This window comes from Manis javanica, chromosome 11, assembly GCF_040802235.1.
Source record: "Manis javanica isolate MJ-LG chromosome 11, MJ_LKY, whole genome shotgun sequence".
In the NCBI taxonomy this organism is placed as follows: Eukaryota; Metazoa; Chordata; class Mammalia; order Pholidota; family Manidae; genus Manis; species Manis javanica.
In genome coordinates this window covers 66,957,403-66,976,930 of record NC_133166.1, presented here as the reverse complement: position 1 = coordinate 66,976,930, position 19,528 = coordinate 66,957,403, and the positions used below count along the sequence as shown (strand labels likewise).

Here is a 19,528-nt window from a genome sequence, read left to right as displayed (position 1 = left end):
ATTCCAGCCCCTCTCCACTGACAATCATTTGATAAAACTCGAGTCATTGTCATTCTCCACAATGTTCATCTCCCTCCAGAACCACAAGACCCTGAGATCTTGTGACTGTTCTAGCAACTAGTGATAGGGTAGATTTTAGTCACAATTCGTATCGTATCAACAACCATCGCCTTTGGTCATTCCAATTGCAATGATAATTAAGGCTTTTTCCATTACCCCCTCCTCTTCTCATAGACTCTAAGTCCTCTAACATTACCTATAACTCATACTCTGTCTTCATTATTCACTTAGGATCAAACTCTGCCTCCTTCCTCAACCATATTTAGAAACTCAGAGCGCCTGGTTCCTGTCTCCTGTATTCCAAAGGCATCAAGCTCAAAAAGTACACCTATCTGCTGATGTCCTACATCACCATCTACTCCATCCAGATGCAGATTTAGAACACACAAACCTTTAAGCTGTATCTATGTTTTCAGCCTACAAATGACCACGCTAATCAATCCTTTGGGTTCGTCCTTTGGGGCAGGATGTCATAGCAAAACCACAGGAACTGGAGAGCGATATGACATCTTTGCTGATGTGAGCACAACAGGAGGCTCCCTCTCCTCCTCCCCCTCCCCAGGCAGTGACCTTGCAAGCGCTACAGTACAGACTAGTCCAGCGTGGATCAGAACGAGAGCGAAGAAGCAGGTAATAGGTAGGGTTGGTGAAGAAAGGAGCGCAGGAAAATAAAGTATTTATGTACGAGGACGGAAGGGGAAGCGGTTGCAGGAAAGATTATAACGGTGTCCCCACTGCCCAACAAGCCAACTATGAAACACCAACTGCAGAAAAAAAAATGTTAAGAACCAAACGTGGTTCAAACCCTAACCAAAAATGAGCGCGCGCGCGCATACACACACACTCCACGCTCGCATGCCAGGTGCTTATCCCAGCCAGGGCCTCGAGCTGGACAGCTCTGCCCGCCCTCTCACCTGCTGGACAGTTCTCCCCGACCCCGGAACCAACGCCAGCCGCCAGCCCTGCAGGAACCGAGCCCAGCAACAGCAGCTGCGCCCAGGCCCGCAGCCCGTAACCCCTTGGCGGCCCGGAGCGCCCCCACTTCTAGCCCCGCCCTATTCCCTACGGTCCCCCACTCCTCCTCCAGACCCCGCGCCTCCTCACACTCTCTGGCCACCTGAGAGGTCCATCCCTATAGAGCCCGGTCCCAGATACCCTTCTAGGGACCGGAGTGGTCCAGGCCTTCCTACCTCCCAAGCCCCGGGGGACCGGCCAGGCAGGGCTCGATGTCCCCCGGCAGCCGACCGTCAGTGGCTCCCCGGCGCAAGCGCCGCTCCGAGTGCGCACCAGTTCACATCTGCACCAGGGGTCGCGCACCACTCGAGCAGGGTTGGAAAGGGAAGGCTGAGGGGGCCCGTGGTCCGTACCATTCACCTCCGGGGGGACGGGGCTACACCAACCCGACAGCTGAAGGGTGGAGCCAAACTCGGGAGAGAGGCGGCTACGCACACACCTATACGTGCGGGAGTGGAACGTGATGGGGCGCGCTGGGCCAGCCCAGCATTGCTACAGCCAAGGGGAGGACGCAAAGGAATACGTTTTGTTTAGGTTGCGCAAACAGATTTTAATTTGATATGGCAATAGCGCCCGTTTCGACGAAATGTGCATAAATCAGGAAGCGACTTCTCAACATGAACCGCCCCTAAGACTTTCTGACAGTCCTCCTCATCTCCCTCCCTCCCCCCGCACGCGGCTTGGAAGTGCCCAGCCGCCTGGGCAGGAAAGCCTGCAGCCCCAGCAGTGGAACCTTCCAATTCTGGGGCAGCGCGGGTACTTGAGGCCAGAAGGCGCGACCGCGGTATCACCTAGACAGGGTGAGCTCCATGGAAAGGGGGCGTGAGCGAGGCCGCGGGGCCCGCTGGGAAATGGAGTCCACCCTCCGGAGAGGCCCAAGACAGGGGAGCCTACCCCTGGCCTCAGGGGATTTTTATTCCTGTCCCACAGGGCCTAAGGGCCGAAAGGAGGGATTGTTGTGCCCTCTTCTTCAGATGCCAACGAAAAAAGCGAGGTATACGTGCGCCCGCGCACCATGACTGAGGCATTAGTTCTGAACATCCAAACTTCCTCCCCCGCCGACAGAAAGACATCACAGCCCCACTTGGATCATTAAAAGGGAAGGAGGCATCTAAGCCTCAGCATTTCATTTACCCTCGTGGCACCGGCTAGTAAGAGGGAGTCCCCTTGCTGCTAAAGCTGTTACTTGGGACTAGTCTCCTCTTCTGAGTCTGGAAGCGGATCCTAAAGGACGCAGCCTTCACTCCACTATTGCCGAGCCCCTACCGGCAATCCAGAAGTGGTTTCTCTCATTCTGTGTTCATTTTGGTCTTCCTGTACAAACACTGCCAGACCTGTCAGTGAGGCAGCCCCAAGGCATTTATGGCCAAGCTGCAGTGACAGTGGAGAGTTTCTCTAGGGGCCCTGTGCAGAAAACAGGAAGTGGTGGAGGCAGGATGGGCTGGGCTCTGGAGAACCTTGTGCAAAGTGTCCCCCAGGTTCACCCATTTGGTTGGGTCAGAAGAGTCTTCAAATGCAACACAGCTTTAGCAAGACCCCCACTGCCCAGCAGCCACAAAACTACCAACCTTTTGACTCTCCTTTAATGCCACATGATGATGTACTTTGCCCAGCTCCCAGGAATGTTTACCCCTCTCAGTCTGCCCCACCTCTAGAAAAACAACCACTGGGCCTCAGCCATTCAGCCCAGAAAACAGAAGACATGGAGGAAGAACAGTCATTCGTGCACGTCCCAGATCTCAGACAGCAGCGGGGGAAGCTTTTTGTCCTGCAGGCGCAGTGCAAACACTTGCTCTGAGTGGACACTGTTCAGTGTCCGGAGGCTCACCAGTTTCATTAGCATCCGTGGGAACATCAGCCGGTCCTGGGGGAAAGAGAGGAAAAGTACAGCCTTTGTCTCTCCCCAGGGAAGTGGGGCAAGGGTAATGGAGTTGTGAGAGAGGTAGAGAATTGTCTGTGCATGATTAAGTCAGGGAAGGACTCTTGAAAGGAAAATAAGTGTGTCGGAAAATGAGCCTTGGAAGGGAGGAAAAAGGGCACCATGGGGAGACTCACATGGGGGTGATGGATGGAGACGTAGGCATGCAGGGCCTCCACATAAGTGTGTTGCAGCCTCTCTACCTGGAGCTGGTCCTGTACGTTGGGCCGGTCTATAGTTACCAGGAGAGTTGAGGAGCAGGTCTGACCAGGGTTCTAGTTCCATACCCCAAATCACAACCAAAATATAGAAATATGCTGCACCCAGCCTCTTCCATCCCAAAATAACACAGCAAGGGCCTCTGCACCCCTCCACGATTCCTGCCCTGTGGGGCCTGCAGCCCTCTTGGGTGCAAGCCTCTTGTTCAGTTTCCCTCTTGCCCCTCCTCCGCACCTGCAGAGAAGATGCTGATGGCAATGAGCAAAGCGAACTCAGCATCATTGAGTTGCAGCTCATTCATGGCTCTGGAAAACTCGAAGATGGGGTTGATAAACTCCACCTGCAGTCCTGGGGAGGAAGAAGTGGTAATGCCGGGGTTCTTGTTCACAGAGTCGAAGAATGAACTTTGCAAACACTCAAGGTAGGAGAGCAGGGAGAGGCTTTTATTTAGAGAAAAAGGAGAGGACAGAGCTCCTGGCTCTTGCCAGGAGGGGACAAGAGAGTCTGGGGGTGGTGCGTTGTCTAGGGGATTTATAGGCAGTTTAAAGACAAAGGGCTAGGGATGCACACCTGCTAAGTGGTCCCAAAATGTTTATCTTTGAAGAGACATTAAGTTTCTTATTAGCCTTCCGGGTTATTTCTGCTGTGATTTCCTCCCAGGAGAGCAGCTTCCTGGTCTGGGAGTGTATCACTCAAGACTGCCTGCTTTGCTCCCAAGGTGGGCTCAGTTATTGTCTGTTTGTTAAATAGTATGTTAAGAAACTTACTTTTTAACTAATTGGGTTTTAAAATGCAATTTTATTTTCAAGATGGAATCCTTCCTGTTTTTACTATGTTGTTTTGGGCTTGCTTGTTAAATTGCCCAGGTTTCAAATCACCTGATTAGGGCTGGAGGAAGAAAAGCAGCACCTGGGTAAAGTCAGAAAAATAAACTGGGCCCCCCAGCAGGCCAAAGAAAATCTCACAATGGATTATCTTGCTTTGTTTTTTAAGGAGGCCCTCACCCTACTGTGTCTAAGCCCATGGTCCCTGTCTCAGCTGGGCTGGGGCATGTGGCACAAGATTAGAAACTTCCTTCTCTCCTTCAACTTCTCAAATTAGGGAACTACCAGGAACTTGGTAAGAAGTCTCCAGGGCTCTGCTGGACAACTTTCTTGAGCTCTCTAAGCCTCATCCCAAATATGGGAATCATATTGGAACTTACAAGACTGTTGTGATGGTGAAATAGTAAAGAGCATGCAGAGTACTTGGCACTGGGCCTGGCACATGGGAGGTGCTGAATTAAATGATAATAATTCTGTATTTCTTATTAGAATTTTTGAGGGCCTTACATTATAAAAAATAGAGGCAACTCCTATTTTTGTTTATACAGAAAATTTTTCACTGGCAATTGGCCTTAATTATTTGAATCCTAGAGATACAGTTCATGTTTCACATCTTGGTGGGAACATAGCAATGTGGTTGAAATTGTGGACTCTGACACTAGATTGCCTAGGTTTGAGTCCTGGCTCTACCATATCTGGGCTGTGTGACCTTCAGTGAGTTATTTAAGCTCTCTGGACCTTGGCTTTCCCATCTGTAAAATAGATATAATAAGCCTGCCTCATAATGGATCATTAGAATAATGTGTGGCTCATAAAGTAATTACTATGTGTTTGTTAAATAAAAAATACATTAAAAAAATAGAATCATTCTTCTTGCTGAGGAGACTAAAGTTGAACAAACCATGAGCTAAAGTCATGAGATTTAAAGAACAGTTCTCACCCACACAGTCAGTCTCCCTGTCCCTCACTGTCCCTGAAGCTTTCTCAGAGTTCTTTAGCAACCATCTGCTAACTTTTCCATTCCAGGCTCTTGATTAGTCACTTCCTGTACTTTCACCTTGATGTTTATCAAGTGTGTGTTGATCCATTTAATGGAAATACCCATTTTATAAAGTATTTCTTGGTGAGGTGCTGAGCCTCGAGTTGTGCTGGACAGCCCCTTTGTACCAAGAGGGAGAGGAGACCATAGTGTTGGGTCATGCACTCGGCAGGGTCTGCTGATGCTCCCTGAATGAATGCCTCCACTATGATCAGCCCACATCATTAGTCATCCACCCGTGCCGCATATGGTAGTGGAAGTAGAGGGGGAAGGAGATCTGACAAAAGACAGCTCCAGTTCCTTCTGCCCAAGACCTCACTGACAATGTGAGAAATGAAAGGCAAACATGACATCAAAACTGCTTACATAAGCGAAGCTATAAACAGGTTCAGATTCAGAGAGCACAAGTCCACAAGTGCTGAAGGAACACTCTGACATGAGAACTGGGAAGGGTTCAGAAGGGAAGATGTTGTGAAGGAGGCCATGGTTAAGAAGGACTGGGATAATAACCATTTGGAGAAAAAGGTGGTCTGGTAGAGAAAGGGGGCAGGGATGGGATTTTCAAGCTAGAAAAAGTCATCAAATCATCCCTTTAGATGCTTACACATTTCAGACAGCATGCCAGAGACCACAGAAGGCAGGAGGTGCCAACATATTTCTCCCACGCCTATAGTTAAGGGATGTCTTCCTAGAGAGCTCACTGGGTGGGGTGGCCTGTGTTGGGACAAGATGCATTTGAGCTGGCCAGTCACCAGAAACCAAAGAATACTTTATGAGCTCTGCCATGGAAACCAGGACCTACCAGCCCCAAGAATGAAGTCACAGAATGAGCCACACATTCAGATGCTAAACTACTCAGTCTCCTGTTGAGCCACAGTTCCCATCCCTCCAAAACACCCTCAACCTTTCATCCTTTACCAACCCCACTCCCACAACACAAACATTGCCAGCAACTGAATTTGAGGAAACTAACCCTGCTGAGCCTGCAAGCAAATAACAGAGAGAGGAGCACGGTGAACTAACTCTTGGAGAACATACTCCAGGTATAGGGAAGGAATAGAAATGTTAACTTCTATCCTAAAACTGTCCCAACTGGGCACATTTGCCATGTTTCAGCTCCAGTTCCATGGCTTACCAGAAAGAGCAATTGCAAACGAGTGGGGGAAATCAGTTCACACAGTCCTTAAAGAGCACAACTGAGATTTGTTCATTATTAACTACTAAAAAGGCTTGGTGCTGTGGTTTTCAGACTTTTTATCCTAGCTGTAAAATCTTTTTTCAAGCAAAACAGTATGCAGAAGAGTAATATATAATGCAGAATTAATGGAGCTTCTTGTTTGGCTTATGTATTAAAGACATTCCTGTTTCTCTATGTTTCTACTCTAAGGTAACACTTCCATGGAACCAACCCCCCACTTCAGGTTCTTTGGAACACAGTTTAAGAACCACTGGCTAATGCAACAGAGAACAGGTAGGTATTTGGAGCAACCGAGAAAAGGCTATCAGCATTCTAACTTACTGTCTTGGAAACACATACACAGCCTTGGTTCTGTGCTCTGTAGTCACTGGGGGTCCCATGACAAAAAGCATCTGTCCATCCAGCCCAATCCTTGTGTCATCTCAGTTCTCACCTGCTTTGGCAAAGTCTTCCCGATTGTAACTGAAATCCTTGAGGAAGGTGATACTCTCGCTCCCAGGGTTGTACCTCCGAGCTGTCTCCAGAAGCATCACCTGCACACAGGGAGCCGACCTCGCACAGGTGCTCAGTGGGCTAGGCCTGGCACAGGGGGCCTTGAAGGGAAGGTCTATCCCTGAAAACCCCAGAGATTTAGCTCCATGGCTGGCTGGCTGGCTGGAGGCCCCTCCCACAAACAGTCCCACTCTGTCCCTTTGCCCCACCCCTTGCCAGCCACCTCAATCGCAGAGGTCTTCAGCAGGGCGATCTGGTCCTCCCGGCTGAGCTGCAGGAAGCCAGGCAGCTGTTTGGCAAAATCGACGATCTCCTGCACAGAGATGATGGCCAGCTCAGTGAAGTGGGCAAAGCGCTGCTGACGGGCCTCCCGGCTCTGGGGATCGGGTGCCATGGGCCAAGGCTACCCAGGAAGCAATGAGGGAAAAACAAACCCGTCTGAGTTGGGTATCAAGAAGCCCACTGGAGCTCCAGGCACAGCCTCCCGTCCCCAGTTCCTCCAGGTACCGTGACTCGGAGCCAGTCAGAAAAGGAGCGTCTGTTACACTGTTGCTGGGCAGCCACCAGTTTCTCAATCATGCCCAGTTGCTCCGGGCTGAGCTGGGGCAAGACTGGGGGAGGTGAGGATGCGCTTGGGGGCACTGATGTGGTCTGAGCCTGTTCCTCCTCTTGCCGCTTCAGTTTCTTCAGGCGAATCTGTTCTTCTGACAGGACGCCTAAGAATAGGCCAGACATAAGAGGGGAGAAGAAGGAGAGACAGGAAGCAAGGACAGGGCAGAAGAGGTAGTTTGAGGCTCCAGAAATGCAGAGAAAGTGGCTAAGGACAAGGTAAAGATTTCATTAATCCATACTCAGGGGCTGTGTAGGAAGGCCCTGGAGACTCAGCTGCCTGTCTATCCTCATACCCTGAGGCCACATGATCCCTTTCCCTTCAGTCTCTCTCTGCACTCCCATCCCCAGACACTCACATTCCTCCCGCATGCCAGCTTGGCGGCATTTGCGAAGGCGACACTCCTGGCACTTGCGACGCATGTAGGTGTCCATGGGGCAGTGGCCCCCGCTGTGGCAGACATAGCGTGCCCCTTTGATGACACTGCGGCGGAAGAATCCCTTGCAGCCCTCACAGCTCAGCACATTGTAGTGGAAGCCAGAGGCCTTGTCCCCACACACACTGCACAGCTCGTTCCCCAGCATTTTGGGGGCTGGCCCCTTTTTTCGCTTTTGTGGATGGAACTCTGGATACAGAGAAAAGCCTTAATGTTCATCTCCAAGGAAAAGGCTTGGTGCTCAGTTCGCCACTGCCCTGAGCACTCAGTGCCCTCATTTCCTTCATTATACACAGCCTAGTCTATTGTAAGAAAGTGGTTCTCATATGGCAAGTGCTATTATGTCCTAGGCACTGTCTGATCCCTTTCTATGCATTGATCCTTAGAACAATCAAAGGAGACAGGTACTATTATTATTTCCATTTTACAAATAAGGAAACTCAGAAAGGCCTAACTCAGAGACAAAATTCACATTCAGATCACAGGTCTAGTTGATTCCAAAGCATTTAGACTTAACCATGACCCTATGAGGTAAACAGCCCTAAGGTACCCCTCCCAGATCCAGGGAGTGCCTACCTCCTCCAAACCCAGCAGCTCCTCACCTGTGGACTCTGGAAGGGCATCCTCTCTGGGGAGCAGAGCTGCAGGCTCTGCTGCCTCCAGCCCCACTCCCAAAGTGCCCCCAGTGGACTGGGGCCTGCTAGCTTCCCCCCTAAGGATGCAGGTGCTGCCTCCCAGTGCCTGGCCGCTTGCATCTTGCACATGTGGCTCCCACAGCTCCACTGCAGAGTCTGAGCCCAGAAAGAGAGGCGTAAGAGGGGGGTCTCAGGGCCTACCCTGCTCACTTTTCCAGGGTCCTTCTGGGAAACTGCAAACTTATTTCTACCCATAGAGGGCTGGGCCTGGGCTCCAGGGAAAGGGCTGGAGTGAAGCAGCTTACCAGAAGAAATGTCAGGCACAGAGGCCTCCAGCCACAAGGACATCTCCTCCTAGAGCCCTGGACATTACCAAGGGACTGGCCTGCAGGAACAGCCCAGATTACACTCTCTCAGAACTGGGCTCTTTTCTGGCCTCAGCAGTCTTCTCCTCCTTATTCTGCCTTTTATCAGTACTAACCTATCAAGTAACATTAACCTGCCATATATGTCTGTCAGCCTATGCTAAGGGTTTACATGCCTTCTTCACAGTATTTCTGTGAGGTCAGTTCTATTCTTAAACCCATTTACAAATGAGGAAACTGAGGTTCAAAGAGATCAAGTAAATTGCCTGCTGTCACACAGTTAGACAGTGGTAGAGCCAAGACTCCAACTCTGGTCTCTCTGACTCCAAAGTCTGAGCTCTTGGCCATCAGGAGACCATTTCTCCCAAAGATCCCTCCAGGGCATCAGGGAATGTTTGGGCACAACAGGGCCCCTTCTGCCTCACTCCAGCTTTGGGGATAGCCAAAGTCGGCCAGGACCAGGACATGGGATTGAGGCTCACTCCACCCAGTGAAACCACCTCACTCCTGCCACTTTCCAGGGTCCCAGCACAAGCAAGCCTGTTGCCTCCAAGGTTTGCCTCAATTCACATACAGGATGTCCTTTCCCAGACCCCCTCAGGAGTTATTCTGGGACCTAAATAGAATCCTGTCTCTGCCAGCGCTTCTCACACACATCATTCTTCACTTCTCCCCACAGACCCCTTTCTAAGAGCCACAGGACACCCCCCAACCCTAGACACACACACACAGAGCCCCCGCCAGTGCTGAGGAGCAGACCCACCGAATCCTGAGGCCGCCAGACTCCTGGGCTAAGCAGTCTCTGGAGCCCCCTTGCTGAGAGAGGAGGACAGTGCAGTCCCCTGTCCAGAGACTTCCACCGGAGGAGCCAGGAGTCAGAGCTGAGCAAGAGAGGGGCCCGGAACCCTGGAGAAGTAATGTGGGGAATGGCTGAGGGGAGGGACTGCCAAGGGGTCGGGCCACTTCTCCTTCCTGCCAGGCGGATGGAGACAACTGACCTACGGAGCCCTGGCCTCCTCCCGCCACCCGCCCACGGGGCAGCTTCCCCCCAGGATGACTCCTCCCCAGCTGGCTCCCCTCAGCCCAGCACTAGCTCTGAACCCCTACTCCCAACTGTGACAGTCACATTTCTCTGCAGACCAGCCCAGTCCATGACTCTCCCCTTCTTCTCTCACCCCAGTGGCTGTTAGTTGCTCTTGTAGGACTGCCTCCCAGACACCCCCACCCCAATCCTGGCAGCCTCCAGAGCTGGCGTTCCCTCCCCTCTATAGACACCTCATGGAGCAAAGGTCCCAGCACTGCCCAGAGTTACAACACTGAGCCCCAGCCTATTTTCCCAGCCTCCCTCTCTCTCTTCCCTACCCTGGGAAGGGGCCAAGAGGCTCTCCCCACTAGCTCCAGGCCTCAGCCACTCTGGTAGAACTCCAGGGGTGAATAGAGGCAGGTGCTGGACTTTCAAGGAATCCTGGGGTGCAGGTGCCCTGCAGAGGACATCAAGAGGGTAAGAAGCCAAGAGAGGTGCAATGGTAGGCCTAGAATGGGGATGGGGGTGGGGATGGCAGGTGACCCAGGTGCCAGCCCAGGATGGAGCTGGCAAGGTGTGCAGTGTCCCTTATCTGGGGAATGGTTCCATCTGAAGTGATGGCAATCTCTATTCAGCAGCTACTGAGACTACTGACATAGCCTTCCTGCCCTATTGCGCAAAACATGAGATCCATCCCTATAGGCAAACAAAATGTTTTATTAATTTTATCTCCTCTGTAGCCCATGGAACAGGGCTTGGCATAGAGTAGGCAAGAGTGATACTATACTGCTGTTTGTTAAATGAGTTAGTAAACAAAAATATGATTATCTTCTATACCTGTTAACTCTAGTCAATTTCATCTAGTTGATTTAACATTTGGGCTCTGGGCTCAGATCTTGGGTTCAAATCCTGACTTTACCGCTGCCTTTTATTAGCTGTGTGATCTTGATTAACCAAGTTACTTAATGTCTGTGAAGCTCTGTTTCTGTATCTTTAAAATGGGGATGATATTGGTTTCTGCCACCTAAGTTCATTGTGAGAATTAGACAATACAGGCGTATCTCATTTTATTATGTTTTGCTTTATTGCTATTTGCAGATATTGTTTTTTACAAATTGAAGATTTGTGGCAACCCTAAGCAATTCTATCAACCATTTTAGTAACAGTATTTGCTCTGATTTCCCCCATTTGTGGAGTATAACAACAAAGTAAAACTGAAGGAACAAAACAGCAACGGACTCACAAACTCCAAGAAGGGACTAGTGGTTACCAAAGGGGAGGGGTTGGGGAGGGTGGGTGGGGAGGGAGGGAGAAGGGGATTGAGGGGTATTATGACTGGTACACATGGTGTGTGTGTGGGGGGAGTCACTGGAAAGACAGTGTAGCACAGAGAAGACAAATAGTGACTCTGTGACATCTTAATATACTGATGGACAGTGACTTCGGTGGGGTATGGGAGGGACTTGATAATATGGGTGAGTGTAGTAACCACAATGTTTTTTATGTGAAACCTTCATAAGAATGTATATCAGTGATACCTTAATAATAATAATAATAAGACAGTATTTGCTCACTTTGTGCCCCTGTGACCATTTTGGTAGCTCTCAATATTTCAGACGTTTTCATTATTATTACATTTGTTAATATGATCTATGATCAGTGACCTTTGATATTCCTATTGTAATTGTTTGGGGGCACCAGGGAATCGTGCCCATATAAGATGGAAAAACTTAATAAATGTTGTGTGTTCTGACTCCAGATGTGGTGGAAGAGAACTAGAATTAGAAGTGGAGCCTAAAGATGTGGCTGAATTGCTGCAATCTCAGGATAAAACTTTTAACAGATGAGTAGCTGTTTCTTATGAATGAGCAAAGAAAGTGATTTCTTGAAATGGAATCTACACACCTGGTGAAGATGTTGTGAAGGTTGTTGAAATGGTAACAAAGGATTTAGAATATTACATGAAGCAGACTCTGAGAGGACTGACCCCAATACTGAAAGAAGTTCAACTGTAGGTAAAATGCTATCAAAGAGCATCACATGCTACAGAGAAATCACTCATGAAAGGAAGAGTCCATCGATGCAGCAAACTTCATTATCTTTTTTTAGACAGTAAGAAAAAGAAAAAAGAAATTGCTACAGCCACCCTAACCTCCAGCACCCACCACCCTCATCAGTCAGCAACCATCAACATACCTCACCAGCAAAAAGATTACAGGTGATGTTAAGCATTTTTTAGCAATAAAATATTTTTAAGTTGAGGTATGTATATTTTTTCAGGAATAATGCTATGGCATGCTTACTAGGCTACAGTATAGTGTAAACATAACTGTTATTTGTACTCGGAAGCCAAGAAATTCATTTAATTCACTTTATTGCGGTATTTGCTTTTTAGTGGTGGTCTGGAACTGAACCGGCAATATCTCCAAAGTATGCCTGTATATCATAGCACATGTGTGGCACATAATACGTAAGTGTTCAAGAATGGTGGCAGTTATCATCAGCTGCCCAATCCTCTCAGCTATGGGTCTTCCCATCACCTTGAATCTGAACATTGTTAACCGTCTAGTGCTTGTTTCCACATACAAACCCACTATCTCTTTTGGTCCCTAGAGCAGCCCCAGGAAGGATGGAGGTAAATAACACAAGTGTCATTATTCAGAGAACACTGAGCTCATGGGAAAACCTCTTCCAAGACCTCACACAGTTAGTGGCCACACTGTGATCAATGTCTTCACTCCAGATAAGATGCCCTGTACTCTTCCTTTCCCCTGTGTCAGAGTCCGGGATTCTCTCGTCTTGTTACCTCTCAGGTCAGCTAGACCTGTGAAGTGTTGAGACAGAAGGAGCTGGGGCTAATGGGCTGCAGTGGGAGAGGCCAAGAGCCCTGGGGATGTTTCAGTCCAGATGTAGAAGGCAAGGAGCTGAGGTTACTGCTGGTTGTTTACCCCCCTGCCCCACTCCCAGTTTCCTGCTCACAGGCTCTTCCTGTTTTGCTGTGAACTCCAGTTCCCATAGGTCCCCCATTAAAGCATAGAAGGACAGGGGGTCAGGGCCAGCAGCCAGACGGATGGAAACAGAGATGAACTGGGCAGCAGGGAGGAGAAGAGAGGAGTGTGGGGGAATAGGATGGGAGAAGGCCAGGGAAAGCAGAAATACAACAAGAGCTTAGTGAAAGAGGGGAGGAAGCACAGGGTGGGGCAGGGGAAACAGTCCAGGGCGGGGGGAGCAGACACTTGAGAAGACAGGCTGGGTGGAGTTGCAAAATCTGCCCATGTATTCATTTTCACATTTCAGAAAAGCCCCTTAGGCACCTCCCTCTCAAATTTCTGCCTCCAGTTTTTGCTCTTGTTCCCTCTCATCACAAGGCCATCCCCTAGTAAGGTCCCCACCCTAGCCTGGGCATCTGAGTCATGAGCACAAGGTTCTCCATTCCTTTTATGTGTGTTCCTTCCCCAATTTTCACAAGGCCCCAGCTGTCCTGGAAAAACAGAAAGCAGGAACTCTAGCCCCTGGGAAACTGGAACTGTTCTCTCCCAGCACCCACATCACTGATCCCACTCCCTCCTCCATCTTTCCCCATCCCTGGAAGCTCCAGCACAGATGCACAGTCAGAGATGTCATCGAAACAGTGGGCATGTAACCATGAAGTGGGGATGTAACACTGGTCTGCTGCCTGATCACCTGTCTTCTGGGAGTTGGGAAAAGCCTCTCTCATCCACTCCTGGTCCTCAACTCCTTCCTGATACCCTAGTCTCCTCACAGCCCAGACCACACACAAGCCTCATCTGGAGCCCTCTGACCCAGGGTGAGCCAGATGCTGAGCAAGCATGTCAGGGTGCCATCTCGCACAAGCCAGGGAGGCAGCCTCAGTCTCACCTCAAGGGCAGGAGGAGGAAGCATTACCATTGCTTTACTGCCAGAGCAATTCCCCCAAGCTTACAGGGGTTCAGGAGCCTCCCCACAATGAAGGGAAGGTGGAGCAAAACGGGGGAAGGCTAAGATCTGTTGGCAGTATCTCCACAGTTTCTGAATACCAACCACCAGTTCTCCCCAAGCCACGGCAAGCAGTCAGATGACTGACAGCTAGACTCACATGTTCTACTTTGCCAGACCCCCACAACTGCACAGTCCCACTGGCCCACAGTAGGTGTTAGGTGCAAATCCTCCCAGTCCCATGGCCTTTCCTGTTTCCTTGGCTCCTAGAGGAGGCAACATGCCTAGGAACATGTTCAGGGATCTTCCAAGTCACATTTCTAATTCCCAGAACCTCCAGTGGCTTCTCCTTGCAACAAGGGGAAACTTGAAGCAAAAATAGGAGCACTCCAGCCCACAGTCATATGCACTATGGGTACCTCCCCAGAAAGCACTCAAATTCCCATGAAGCAGGCTACTAGGTATGGTTTGCCAGGTGGACAGGGGCAACTGTTTCTTGCCCCCTTCTTCACCATTCTGGAAAGGCACACAGTGTGTAGGTCATCCTGCCCAATCTCTCAATCACAAGATAGAGGAGAACCCAGGAATTCCTGCTTCCCAGGCCTATGAGTTCAGAGATGATATAGAGGGCAGAAAGGAAAGAAAAAAAGTAACACTTATGTAGGCCCTACTACGTATATTTATCTTTACAAGTATTCTTTTATTTATCTTCATATATAAAATGATAGGAGATAGTTACTAGCAAGGCAATATCTGAACACAGGTATAAGTTGACTCAAAAGCTCAAAGTTAAAGAGACAAAACATACCTCACTTCATTACACAAAACTGCCTCCCCAGATGGGAAAAATGGTTAACTCACCTGGATTTAGGTTGATTTCTGCCAACACAGGGTGGAGCAGTGGTTCCCAAACCTGGCCTCATTTTCAGAAATTCTGATTTATTTGATTTGGGGTAGGCCCATCAGGGATCCATCTATCAATCCATTTACATGTCTTTTTTCTTTTTTTGCTTCTGTAGTTAGGAACCAAAGGGCAGGGACCACAGAGTCATCCTGGTTAGAAAACATTCAGAAGCTGGGGGCCAAGAAACCAGGGCTCATCTCTTGGATCTATCTTGTACTTGTGTAATTCTCACCCTTATTGGATGTTTCTTATTACAAAAATTGAAATAACATCTGATCTATCAATCCCTCTTACATGGGATACTTGGAGGCACAAATAGTTGAGTAAGTGAGAAGGAAAGCAAAAGATGGATTTGAGGGATTTTTGTTCTACCTGCCAACATTTAGTGAGCCCAAGATCTGCATTCTAAAATCACAAGTCTGGCTAGTTTTCAAGGACAGTAAGGGGCATATTAAAACAAAACCCTACAAAACTCCTACTAGTTTGCAGAATCTTACCAATTAGCCATACCCCATTCTATCCCACCAATATGAAAAGGTTTCCTTTGTTAGAAAGCTCTTAACTGAAGGTATTTTGGGGGCCACCAAATAGTCTAGCAAAGCAGCCTACATGAAATAGCCCTTTATAGAGTATTTGACTGCGAGTCAGAAAACTTGAGTATTAATCCATTCTCCTAAACTGTGTGACCTTGGACAAGTCACTTCCTTTCCCTGGGTTTGTTTTCTTACTGTAAAGTAAGGAAACTAGGTTGGATCAGGGATTCAGAGATGCTGATGAAACATGTGGATGGTCTTCATAAATCTCTTGGGATTAGATGCAAAAATCCATTTATGTGTGTGTGGTCATTTTTCTGGAGAGGGGACTAAATTTTCATCTGATTCATAAAGGGGCTTGTGACTAAATAAGGTTAAGAACTACTGGACTACCCAGCCTTCAGCTTTCAATTTCTGTTCACCCATAATAACCCTGCAAAGTTTAGATCCTGAATATAAATAACTGAATCTGGAGTCCTAGGGCAAGATGACCTCGCTTTCTCCCATAAAGTTCTCATCAGGTTTTAATTCCCCAGTGATGTGAGTAATTTGCTTCTGGTGGACAGATCTGAATCAAAGAATCCCAAATGCTTTGGATCTGACCTCCTGGCACTGTGAGTCACTTCAAGCTCAGTCAAAGCCCTGAGGCCAAACTGCCTGCTCCAGGGTCCTAATGGTCAATGCCAAGGGGGCCTTTGATTCTTTGGAAAATCCACGTGCTCCCACTTTGGAGCATGCTGCTGCCCCTTGTACCTATATGTCTCTCCATTGGTCTTAAATTCTTCCCATAGGGATTCACTGCTTTGGTTTTGCAGTCTGTACGTGTGTGCAACCCAACTTCTTTCAAAAGAGGCACATCTCGGAAGGCATCTAAAACTTGTAAGTAAATGGGTGGAAGGGCAGGGAAAGGACTGGAAGGGGAAGTTAGATGTCTTTTCAAGTTTTGCTGACTGCAGTAGGCTAGACCGGGACCAACCTCAAGGGCACAGGGAGTCCACAGGGCTGTTTACCCGCTGTTCCCTACATCAAACTGGACCGCTCTCAGGGTACTGAGCCAGGGCCAAGGCTCAAATTCCACCAGAAGGCAGGAACGTGGAGATCTACTTCTCCCTCGCCCCAATTTTGCATCCTCTGGCTCTGGAGTCAAGCCCGCAGCACTCCGGCCCGCAGGGCCGCTAGCTCTGCCTACTGTCCGGCCCAGAGCAGGCACCACCTTGATACGGGGTCTCTAACGTGACAGGCAAACCCGAGTTCAGGGATCTCTTTACCAAGACGAGGTCTCTAAACCCCTTCTGCCGCACGCAGTCAAGCTATATCCCCACGGGCCGCCGGACCGCGAACCTCCTATACGCATTCCGACCCAGACGTCTCCACCTCCACCATCTCTGCCCCTCCTTTAGCAAGATGGCGGCGAGAGCGCTTCCGGCGGTGTCCGTACGGGTGAGTCCGGGCGGCTGCTGCAGGTGCCGCCCAATGGGTTCCAACCTCTTTGCAGCATAGACTGCCGCGGTGATGGCGGGCGGACTGTGTGGCTGGAGCCGGGCGGCTCTTCTCCATCTCCTTCTTGGCGTGAACATGATGGTGATGCCATCCACCCAGGCCCGGAGTCTGCGTTTTATCACCTTGGTAATGAGAAATGGGGTCGCCAAAAGACTCGCCACAGCTAGAAGGGCATAGGCCTGCGGGTGGAGGGAGAGCGGGGCTTGTGCCGGGCTCGGGGGCCTGGAGGAGGAGGAGCTGGTTTAGGAGGAGGCATTTGGCTTGGAGGGTTGGGTCTCTGTTGCGGAATCGCTGTGGAGCCCTGGGTTATTTGGGGTGGGTAGGATGTAAGGTGTTTTATACTAATGGGTAGGTCTGGCGAGTCTGACCTGGGACAGAGATGTTGTCCAACAGTTAACAGATTCACCCCTCAGGAAGCCTTTAGTGTTCGATTTTTCAATTTCCACCACCATCTGCATTGCTTTATTTCTCTTTCCTTCCCACCTTTGGCTTTGTCTGTGGTCTCCAGTGGCATTGCTTAGCCAAGCTAGAATCTCTACAACCTGGAAGAAATCACTGGCTTCTTAGTTGGAGTCTTTTGCAGTGGGCAGGATTAAGGCTTCCCGGAAGGAGTGAGGCTTCTTAAGCCCGCATGGGGCAGAGATGAATTCTGTGTCTCCATCAAGGACCCTTCCAACCTGTAAGCAAATCACTTTCTTTCCTCAGCTGTACCGACATGGAGACCGTTCGCCAGTGAAAACATATCCCAGGGACCCCCATCAGGAAGATGAGTGGCCCCAGGGGTTTGGTCAGCTGACCAAGGTGGGTCAGAAGCCAGCCCTTCCCCAGGGTGACCCGTAGAATGAGTGATCTCTAGAGCAGGCTACAGAACTTGCAGCCCCACCAAACTGCCATTTCTCATGTGGGTGCTGACTTTGACCAGATTTCTTAACCAAAAAGATTACTTTTCTCTCTGTCCAGGACAGTGCCAGCCACAACTGGCCACTTAAATGACTTCTGGGGTCAGATTAACCCATTCCTACTTCCAGCCATGGGTAAACTTGGAAAACAATAGTGCCTAAGCCCTGTGGGACTTGTGAGCCATCCTTTCCCTCTGGATCCTCTTGACCCTTGGCTTTGACCACAGGAGGGAATGCTACAGCACTGGGAGCTGGGCCAGGCTCTGCGGCAGCGCTACCAGGGCTTTCTGAATGCCTCTTACCACTGGCAAGAGGTAAGGCTGGGAGCTCAAGAGGCAAGGCTGGGAGCTCAAGAGGCAGGGGGAATGGGATTCACTATCCTCAGGGAGCCTAGGGTGAGGCTGGGAACTCTGGTTTCCTTCCATGCATTTTTGGTAACAACTGCAACTGCAGGATAAGATATCCAAGAGCCATCTAGAACAAAACCCTTAGAGGCTGAGTTGCGCCTGCTTGACTGGGAAGAGGCAAAACTGATCAAGTATCCAAGCTCAGACTTAGGGAAGGGCCTGGCAAAGTAGTTTCTGAACTTGCCATCCAAGACACTTACTGAGTACCTACCAAGGGCCAAGCACTGTGCTAGCACTGTGAATATAACTGATGTACCACCCAAATATGATCTCTGTCTTTGTGGAGTTTAGAAGGTACTGAGGGTGACCAACGATAAACCCACAAGCAATAAATGACAGGAAAGCTATGCATAGAAAGGGCATGCCAGGGAAGATGGGCAAGTATGCTGGCTCATTATAGCCTTCTATCCACCCCTGGGATGCAGATTATCTGTTCCTCTGGTTACCATTGTCAGCCATAGCTGTTTCAAGAGACTCTGGATGTTATTCCCTTGAGGGCCAGCTCTAGCCTGGTCTTGCCCTTACCCACAGCTTCCTCCTCCCTTTTCACAAGCAATTATAGCTGTTCTTCATCTTCTTTCCTCTCCCTGGTTCCTAAGCCAGTTGAGTTTGATTGGAGACAGTTTCTGCCCTCAAGAACCCTCATCTAGATAGGGAGACAGGTGGTGTTATAAAACCAAGACCTGATAGCCTTACTGACTGAGCACTTTGGACTGGAAGGGGTGGTTGAATGAAAGCCATTCCCACAGTTCTTCACAGAATGATGACAGCTAACCGCCAGCTGTGTGTTTGGATCTGCTGGGAAGAGGGACGAGGAAGGTCAGAGATGGGGGAGAGACAGAGTCATGGTGGGTTTAAAATTTGCTGGATAACCGTCAAAAACAGGTTCTCCCCCTGGGGCCCCACCGAAGGCCCAGTGCTCCTCCACCACCCTCCACAGGTGGTGCTTGTGTCATCACCTCTGCAGGTGTATGTGCGGAGCACAGACTTTGACCGTACTCTCATGAGCGCTGAAGCCAACTTGGCTGGACTCTTCCCTCCCAATGGGAGGCAACGTTTCAACCCAAACATCTCTTGGCAGCCTATCCCGGTCCACACTGTGCCCATCACTGAGGACAGGGTGAGATTGGCCAATCCTTCCCCAGAGGGGTGAGGGGAAACTCTGGCCATGGGTCTGCTATCCGTGACTCCTTCTTGGCCTCTGTTTCCTCTCTTTGGCCTGCAGCTGCTGAAGTTCCCATTGGGTCCCTGTCCCCGATATGAGCAGCTACAGAACGAGACCCGGCAGACACTGGAGTATCAGAATGAGAGGATTCAGAATGCAGTGAGTGGGGCTGAGGTGGACATCAGCATACAGTCCTTTCCCTGGGGCAGCACTGATCCCCTGATCCATTTTTCTTAGCAATTTCTGGATATGGTGTCCAACGAGACAGGGCTTACAGACCTGACACTGGAGACCATCTGGAATGTCTATGACACACTCTTCTGTGAGGTGAGCCCACTCAGGGTCCCCAG

General features: G+C 49.7%; 3 protein-coding genes across 63 annotated transcripts in view; 1 reads left to right on the top strand and 2 right to left on the bottom strand.

Annotated features, from left to right (window-relative positions):
* The window catches only part of MADD (MAP kinase activating death domain), a 61,013-nt gene extending 59,504 nt beyond the window's left edge, over positions 1–1,509 (bottom strand). For 21 of the 50 annotated variants that reach the window (XM_037016114.2, XM_037016117.2, XM_037016112.2 and 18 more), the window contains exon 1: positions 1,251–1,506. The gene's annotated coding sequence lies outside the window, so the exon portion shown is untranslated. Of the gene's footprint in view, positions 1–1,250 lie in introns of all 50 variants that reach the window. The other 29 variants (XM_037016105.2, XM_073216533.1, XM_073216529.1 and 26 more) reach the window with 4 other exon arrangements.
* A 1,130-nt stretch (positions 1,510–2,639) lies between these two features.
* NR1H3 (nuclear receptor subfamily 1 group H member 3) lies at positions 2,640–16,611 on the bottom strand. 6 transcript variants are annotated; one of them, XM_037016158.2, is made up of 12 exons: positions 16,476–16,611; positions 14,632–14,783; positions 9,574–9,716; positions 8,751–8,830; positions 8,413–8,601; positions 7,733–7,999; positions 7,272–7,480; positions 6,988–7,077; positions 6,706–6,805; positions 3,446–3,559; positions 3,130–3,224; positions 2,640–2,938 (listed from the first exon to the last, which is right to left on the bottom strand). In XM_037016158.2, exons 4-12 carry the CDS (start codon positions 8,791–8,793, stop codon positions 2,792–2,794), a joined length of 1,254 nt encoding a protein of 417 aa, XP_036872053.1. In that variant the 5' UTR covers positions 8,794–8,830; positions 9,574–9,716; positions 14,632–14,783; positions 16,476–16,611; the 3' UTR covers positions 2,640–2,791. The 6 variants fall into 6 exon arrangements, with proteins under 6 accessions (XP_036872053.1, XP_017502624.1, XP_036872054.1 ...); XM_017647135.3 differs by having other exon boundaries at positions 6,988–7,167; positions 16,476–16,607; XM_017647137.3 differs by having other exon boundaries at positions 2,799–2,938; positions 3,130–3,207; positions 6,988–7,167; positions 16,476–16,609.
* A 17-nt stretch (positions 16,612–16,628) lies between these two features.
* Positions 16,629–19,528, top strand: part of ACP2 (acid phosphatase 2, lysosomal) — an 8,692-nt gene continuing 5,792 nt past the window's right edge. Inside the window, exons 1-6 of one of the 7 annotated variants that reach the window (XM_017647139.3) lie at positions 16,630–16,833; positions 17,413–17,508; positions 17,834–17,920; positions 18,954–19,133; positions 19,239–19,337; positions 19,416–19,505. In XM_017647139.3, coding sequence (XP_017502628.1) covers positions 16,720–16,833; positions 17,413–17,508; positions 17,834–17,920; positions 18,954–19,133; positions 19,239–19,337; positions 19,416–19,505 — 666 coding nt within the window. In that variant the 5' untranslated portion in view covers positions 16,630–16,719. Of the gene's footprint in view, positions 16,834–17,412; positions 17,509–17,833; positions 17,921–18,953; positions 19,134–19,238; positions 19,338–19,415; positions 19,506–19,528 lie in introns of all 7 variants that reach the window. The other 6 variants (XM_017647140.3, XM_017647141.3, XM_017647142.3 and 3 more) reach the window with 6 other exon arrangements.

What these genes read in the sequence shown, in the direction of transcription:
- NR1H3 (XM_017647135.3), bottom strand. Translation starts at nt 8,793, where the DNA reads ATGTCCTTGTGGCTGGAGGCCTCTGTGCCTGACATTTCTTCTG. An exon ending in AGCTGGCATGCGGGAGGAAT is followed by an intron (nt 7,481 to 7,732) that starts GTGAGTGTCTGG and finishes GCCTATTCTTAG; the next exon opens with GCGTCCTGTCAGAAGAACAG. An exon ending in GGAAGACTTTGCCAAAGCAG is followed by an intron (nt 3,560 to 6,705) that starts GTGAGAACTGAG and finishes CTTCCTCCCCAG; the next exon opens with GACTGCAGGTGGAGTTTATC.